General features: G+C 35.3%; 1 protein-coding gene across 1 annotated transcript; it reads left to right on the top strand.

Moving 5' to 3' along the window:
* The first annotated feature begins 3,973 nt into the window (after positions 1 to 3,973).
* Positions 3,974 to 4,792, top strand: LOC100616804 (olfactory receptor 8G1-like). The gene has a single exon (XM_056825884.1). It carries the CDS (start codon positions 3,989 to 3,991, stop codon positions 4,790 to 4,792), a length of 804 nt encoding a protein of 267 aa, XP_056681862.1. The 5' UTR covers positions 3,974 to 3,988.
* Positions 4,793 to 8,108: the final 3,316 nt, after the last annotated feature.

The following is an 8,108-nucleotide window of genomic DNA, read 5'->3' on the forward strand; positions in this document are numbered from 1 at the left end:
AAGGGAGGATAAAAACAGATATAACCACACTGGAGTCATTTATAATTTACGCTGAGGAGCAAAAGGTTATTTCCCTATTATATTGTCACTTAAGTTTTCTAAATCTGGCTGTATTCCTTAAGTCTGGATCCCTATATTACTCTTCAGATCATATATTCCCTGAACACAAACATAGAAAGAATGATGAGCTGATGTCTTCTTGAAATGTCAATTTAAAAAGGTGCCATTTTCCTCCTTTAACTTCTTTTTTGAATAAATTTGGCATTGTTGAAGACACGCATACACAGTTCCTTTACCTTAAATATAACTAACTGATTCTTTTTTCTATTGCTTGCTTGATTCTCCAAAATGGACAAAATTCTGGTACAAACATTATAGGATTACAGAATCACTGAACCGCATTTCTAGAGCTGAACAACTATCTAGAAAACTTTTCTATTTTACTGATGAGAACTCATTAACTTGAGGAATTAAGCAAATTGTCCAAGGTCAAGGATGGAGTAATTGTCAGAAGTAGGACTGAAACCCTGTCTGCTCACTTCACAAATTCTCTATTTGGCTCTAGTGACCATGTCAGAGTAAAGACCAAGTTTGGGAGGTACAGAAAAATTGGTATGCAGGAAGCTAGTGTAAGCATAAGTTTTATTACTATGTAATGCAGTAATACAAAACAATAATGCCATAAGTACCAAACAATAAAGGTACTCACAAGGTCTCACTACACAGCAACACAGAGAGTGACTTGGACATACAGAACCAGAGTTATTCATGTGATCATGACTAAGTGGTAAAATCTTGGTGGGATTATATGCTCAGTAATGGGTCTAGGCAAGAAAATTTTATACTTTCAAGTTAGGTTGATGTAGAAGAGGTAATAAATGCTATATATTTGAGAAGGTATTCCTAATCAAATTCAGATATGGTAGAGAAATTGCATAGGTCACTTATTGATAGTAGACTGTAGTTCAATACTTTCTTTACCAGGAACAAAAAATGGATGAACATTCAACTCTATAATCAGGGATACCAAAAATTTGTTTTCAATGCAGCTGCTGCAATTGGCTGGGAGCCCCATTCCAATAAGGAGTTATAATCATTTGTGAGATTAACATATGACCAGAATAGGTAAGGAGAGTGGAAATGGATAGGCAGTCATTAATTTTAAGTTTATTGTCATTAGAACCACAGCCTAAATTATTCAATATTGGAGTTCTATCACATACTACAACATCAAATTATATTTAAAAAATCACAATTATCATAAGAGATAGAAAATTCCTTAACGTGAACATCTCATAGCTCCAATTAAAAAAACATTAAGATACAAATTGCATGCCTTTGTATAATTTAATAATTATATTTTGTATTAATTAATATCTTGGACAATTTAGGTATTTTAAGATATTAATGCCAAACTCAACAATTTTTATAGTGGATAGAGAATTGTCTTTGAAGTCAGGAATAAATGTGTTCAAGCCCTATCTCACAAACATTGATTTTATGATTTTTGGTAGGTCACAAAACATTTCTTACTGTAGCTATACATTTTCTAAGAGTAAAAGTTGTAAAGCAGGTGCTAATCTTTATTGTTAGAGAGTTTTTTTTGCTTTGGGAATTCTCAAAGGAAAAACAAGAAAGGGACTATTCTACAAGGCAAAGCATTAAATAAACAAAATGCAACTAGAATTCACTGATTAAGATGTATTGGGACAAGAATATAGTGATGAAGACAAATTACTTTTTTTCCAAGATAAGTCTGTGTTCTTGATGAGCTAAAACCCTGGGGAAATAGACACTTGTGTGTTCATAATGAAGTCCTTGGAAACTATCCATTAAAAATAAAATCCCAATGTCTCATGAATCAACAGTACATATAATAGAAACTTCCAATAAAGTAATAAAAATGTCACCTTGTCATCGCTCCAAACTCCAAGGAAACTAAGAAACCTAAATCCATGCTTATATCACTATGAACAAAAAGGATCAGAAAGGTCTACACTGCAGATTATCACACCTGATTTCATTGGCAAGATCCACCGATTCCTTCAATGAATACCCAACAGTGGAGGGTGAGTGCCTTGATTTAACTGCCATGATCTTTTCTTTTAAACTAATCATTATAGGGACCCAGATCACTGTGAAACTTTACTCTCTCATCTTTTTTGACTCATAGTTAGCACTAAGTACCATGGAGCTGAGAATGCTTCTGAGTGGGATTTCAAAATATCTAGGAATATTGGGCATCATGGTGGCTCTGATCCCTTAATCCCTTGGTTAATTGATTCAATAGAGAATTATGTTTTCACTGAATGGTTTTGGGCAGCAACTAAACTTCTTACAATATTTTTTCTTTTCTTTCTTTCTTTATTAAATCTTTACCTTCTGTATTAGAATCAACATTAAGTATCAATCCTAAGGCAAAAGAGTGATACGTTTTAGGGAACTGGGGTTAAACAACTTTCCCAGAATCACTCAGTTAGGAAATCTATCTGGCTGCCCAATACAGTTTCTTATCTCTGAAAAGGAGACAGTAGTTATGATTCCTACTCTAATAAAGTCCATTTTCTTTTAATAGACAGCACAGGTCAGTGTTCTGTTGTGTGTAGAATTTCCAAAACATGAACAAGAACTGGAAAGAGAAAAATCCCAGAAAGTGGCTGAATGGAAAACTAAATGCCATGCTTTTTCATAACCCCGGAGTATTTGTTATTACCAACAGAATCACTCTACAACAGTAGTTTATCCTTTCCTTAGTAAACAATGAGGAAAATTGAGTAGCTAATTTCTGAGTGTGTGATCATAGATACTATCATTCTAACATAAATTCTGAGATATAAGACTAAAACCATGTATTTAGTATATATGAGTATAATGTAATTAGTAATATAAGAGCATAATGTATTTGAGATATACTGGGGTAAAAAAATCCATGTACTATATACATAGTACCAAATTAAATGCATTTTATAAAAGTTAATTCAATATTGGGATAGTAGGCAATTTGAAATATATTAGGAAGTAGTTTAAGTAGAATATCAGCTTAGGGTGTTGATGGTGAGGTGTTTGTTACCTTCTTTTGAATATTGTCCTAGCAAGGAGGTTTCCTTCATTGTTGGCTTATAAGGCCAATATAACTATTAAATTACTTGTACTAATGAGTTATGGGTATTCTGGTTTTAGTATGTAGTTTTTTTTTAATATGTCTGCTAGTGATATTAGGATGATAATGAGTGTGAAGTATAGGATTGAGGCTAGTTGACCAATGATGATGGATGGTTGTCTACTGGCTTGCCCCCAGTTCGGGTTAGGGTGAGGAAGTTGGCTGTTAATTTTCAAAACAGTATTTACAAAATAGGTGGGAATATCAGATTTCACTGTGGGGATGCATGGAAAAATAGGATGATTAGTAGTACTAGGATGGATGCTATAAGGGCTAGAACGCCTCCTAGTTTGTTGGGAATTGATCGGGGAATTGTGTAAGTGAATAGGAAGTATCATTCTAGTTTAATATGTGGAGAGGAACTGAGTGGGTTGACTAGCATGAAGTTGTCCAGGTCCCCTAATATATCTGTTGAGAATATTGCTAGTATGAGTAATACCAGGATCATTAGGATTAATCTAAGAGCATCTTTGATAATATAGTAAGGAAACAAAGACCATAAATAGGACAAAAACGTTGTTATACATAATAACAGCATGACAAAAACAATGAAATAAACTCCACATTACTAAAAAATCCAAAATTTAGAGGTGTCCATTCTGTGTAAACAACTATTTGTGTAATGGGGAGGGATGGTAAATCCCTTTTTTAGCGTTTTAATCCCTTACTTCTTTCCCAATCCTACAGGTCCACCACTCTGAAAAGGAAAATGATTCTATAGTGACTGAGTTTATCATTGCAGGCTTAACAGACCAACAAGAATTCCAGCTCCCTCTTTTCTTCTTGTTCTTAGGGATTTATTTGGTCACTGCGATAGGAAACCTGGGCATGACCCTCTTGATCATTTTTGATTCAAATCTCCACACCCCCATGTACTATTTTCTCAGTTGTCTGTCTTTCATCGACTTGTGTCATTCCACCGTCATCACCCCCAAAATGCTTGTGAACTTTGTGTCAGAGAAGAACATTATCTCCTATCCTGAGTGCATGATTCAACTCTATTTTTTCATTATTTTTATTATTTCTGAGTGCCACATGTTGGCAGTGATGGCATATGACCGATATGTTGCCATCTGTAGTCCTCTACTATATAATGTCATGATGTCCAATAAGGTCTGCTTCTGGCTAGTGGGTGGAGTGTGTACAATAGCTATGCTTGGTGCTACAGTTCATACTGGATGCATGCTTAGAGTTTACTTCTGCAAAGACAATATTGTCAATAATTTCTTTTGTGATCTTCTTCCCCTCTTGAAGCTTGCCTGCTCCAGCACCTACATTAATGAAGTAGTGATCCTTGCTTTCACTTTATTTAACTTCTTTATCCCAACCCTCACCATCTTTAGCTCTTATGCTGTCATCCTCTTCAGGATCTTGCATATCCAGTCCATAGAGGGAAGATCCAAAGCCTTTGGCACTTGCAGCTCCCACATCATGGGTGTTGCTCTATTTTTTGGTTCAGCTGGATTCATGTATCTACAACCTTCTTCTAGCAACTCCATGGAGCAGGGGAAAGTGTCCTCTGTGTTTTACACCATAGTAATGCCTATGCTGAATCCCCTGATCTATAGCCTAAGGAATAAAGATGTCAAGGTTGCCCTGAAGAAGATGCTGGAGAGAAGGAAGTTCTCATGAAGAGGAAAAAGTTCATAGTGAAATGATTGAAATTTTGTTGATGTCACATTATTTTAGAGGAATATTATCTTGTCTTCTTATGTGACAGAATAGATTGACATGTTCCTTCTTCCCTTTTCCCATTATCTCTTTTTGATTTTTTATACCCCCTCTCAATTAGTCACAGCATCACAGAAGTCTGTAATTTTCTTGTGTTGTTGTCCTAAGGCACTTCTCAATATTTAATGGCGAATTTTTGTATAGATCAGTGATAGTGAATCTTTTAGAGACTGAGTGCCCAAAATGCACCCTCATGCCACATGTGAGCCCCCTCCTCACCACAAACCTGGAAGGGAGGTAATGCTCCCATTGGGTTTCTGGACAGAGGGGTGGGTGAAGAGAAAAATGTCCTTAGGTGCAGTGGAGAGTGGAAGTAGAGCAGTCTCTTTCAGCCTGCTTGCCATAGTTTCACCACTATGGAGTTATGGCAAGTAGAAGGTTTTTCCTAATGCCCGTGACTTTGTGAAGGGTTTTTTGTGTGTAACCACTGTCTTCTAGAAATATAAATATAAATATTATATATACAAATATAGTGGGATGATATGAACCACTTTTATGTGTACATTATGATATCTTACTTATTAAATTTGCTTTAATACACACGTAACTGTGATGTTATCCTTTCATTTGCCTTCTTAAATAAATAATTATATTTAATATATAGAAGTATAATTACGTTCATGAGGCCTTCAGACTTAGGGGGTGATTAGTGTGAGTATGTTTCCCCAAAATAAAGTTATCAACAAAATTATGAAAGAGTTTGAATATAACTATGTACTGTTGTCCTTCTCTGAGAATTTATACCTGGCAGAGTGAAAGTAGGATAAAGTGAACAAGACAAACTAGAGACTAATTAGGTATCCAAATTTATTTATAAGAGGCATGAATTCTTACAGAAGAGATAGCTACTCCAGGCCCATGTTATATGAGTTGAAGTCTTACAACAGAAAGTCATAGAATAGAAAAAAATTATTCCCTATTAGTAAGAAATTTAGAATATAATGTTAAACAACAAGTCATATGGAGATTCTGAGTGGGCTGAAGCATAAAGCATAAGGGCAGATGGAAATGCATGGTGGGGCTTGGAGAGCAATGGTAAGGCAAATGGTCCATGATCAATGACTTCTACACAAAACAACCATAGTCTGACCATGTCATGCAATTAAGAGTTCAGAATCATACTATCACCTATTGCACAAATTATAAAGTCCTCAGTCTGGCATTCACACCCATCCCGATCTCAATCAATCTTCAAACTACATCTCTAGCCTTGTTTCCCATGGGTCTGCTTCACAGATTCTATGTCTAATCAAATTGTAATAGTCCATGTTCCTCCTTCTCATTCTTCCCTTTTCTGACTCTCTGGAAGGGACACATTCACCCATATTTATTTTTATTGAAATCTTATCTTCAAGACCTAGAACAGGTACATCCCTGCCCCACTATGAGAAATCTTTGCTAATATCCTTTTAGAAAAGATCTCTCCTTACATCTCTTTTCCACATTGTTTGATTATATACATATTTGCATTATATTCCTCATCATATAGTTAATCATATTCTAACTAATAATATAACTATTTGCCTAGCTACTTCTTCCTTTTGCTAATTTTAATTAAGAATAGAGTATATGTCTTTATTCACCTTTATGCTTCCAATACTGTCCAGTGTCTTGGATACATCAGGTGGTTAATAAAAGTGTGTTAACTTTCTTTGAAAGTGATATGAAAAACAACCAGGTTTTTATTATGCCTATTAAAGGAAAAATATATTTATGTCTTCCATAGCACCCAATATGATGACACTTTAATAGTTAATGTTAGCACATAGTCACAAGGTAGAAGAGGAGACCTTGTTGATGCAGCCACCTTGAGGAAGAAAGAAAAGGCAACATATACCACAAAAGCAAATTTCTGCCATTTTCTTGACCTTCATCTTCTCAGACCTTAATGAAGACAATACAGGACCATAAACATAGGAGTTCTAAAGATATGTGGATCTCTCATACAATTAGTTTTAGTTCTATCCTGATACAGACACAAAGTCATCATTTAGGGAATCAATCCCTAAAGATAATCCTTTATGCCAACAATTTCAACCTCTAACTAGTTGCCACAAATGGGCTGGTGAGCCCAAGAGTCCCAGGAATGGTCTTGCTTCTAGACCAACCCTTAAAATCATCATCCCAGGAAGAAATGTCTATGGGGAAGGACTGGGCACTTCCACCATTTGCATAACATCTGCCACTCACAAGGTAGCCATCACAGATTGGCTGAAATAGCAGGGAATCCTGAGAGATTTTTCCATTAAAACTTTCAAGAAGGAAACACATTTAGGCTAAAGTTTATCTAAAGAAAAATATCAACAACGAATAATGTTTGGAAATGACCAAATTAAATAATGTTAAAAAAAAGAAAAGAAAAATATCAAGGTGTTACTGGACTGCAAGCTTAATATTATTCAATAGTTCAATATGGCAACCAAAATGCCAATAATATATTTAGATTGCATTAAAAGAGACATAGAATTAAAAACCAAAAAGGTGATTGAACAACTGTTCTCTGCCCTGATTAGACCAACTTTGAAGAATTGATCTCAATTTTGATTGTCTTATTTTAGGGAAGACACTAATAAAATGGAGGATCCTCAAAGGAAAGTAACTGAATAGGAGAAAGATAACACAAAATCATTCTATATAAAGACAAATTGAAATGACTGGGGGTGGGAAGGAAATGTTTATCCTAGAGCAAAGAAAAAGAGAGTTGAGGGGGGAAAAAGAGAGTTGTCTTCTAATGTTTAAAAGGATGTTCTGTGAAATAAAATTTGTTGAGTTGGTCCCCAGGGTCTAGATTAGAAGTGTGAGGAGAAGCTACAGGTAAGTAGAGGCTCAAAATTAAAGATATCCAATATTGGAATAGAGCAGATAGAGGACACATGGCATAGGTGGTATAGTGAATAGGGTGCTTGACCTGGAGTTTGGAAGATATCTTCCTGAGTTAAACTCTGGCCTCAGACACTTCCTAGCTGTGTGATTTTGGGCAAGTACTAAACCCTATTTGCCTCAGATCTTCATCTGTCAAATGAACTGGAGAAGGAAATGGCAAACCATTCCAGTATCTTTGGCAAGAAAACACCAACTGAAGTCACAAAGAGTTGGATCTGACTGAAACAACTCAAGAAAAACAAGAAGAATGGAATAAACTGTCTTATAGGGAAACATTCTTCTTCACTAAAGGTCTTCCAGTCAAGTCTAGATGATTATTTGTTGGAGATTTTAT

This window comes from Monodelphis domestica, chromosome 4 (genome assembly GCF_027887165.1).
Source record: "Monodelphis domestica isolate mMonDom1 chromosome 4, mMonDom1.pri, whole genome shotgun sequence".
NCBI classification, from domain to species: domain Eukaryota; kingdom Metazoa; phylum Chordata; class Mammalia; order Didelphimorphia; family Didelphidae; genus Monodelphis; species Monodelphis domestica.

What these genes read in the sequence shown, in the direction of transcription:
- LOC100616804 (XM_056825884.1), top strand. Translation starts at nt 3,989, where the DNA reads ATGACCCTCTTGATCATTTTTGATTCAAATCTCCACACCCCCATGTAC.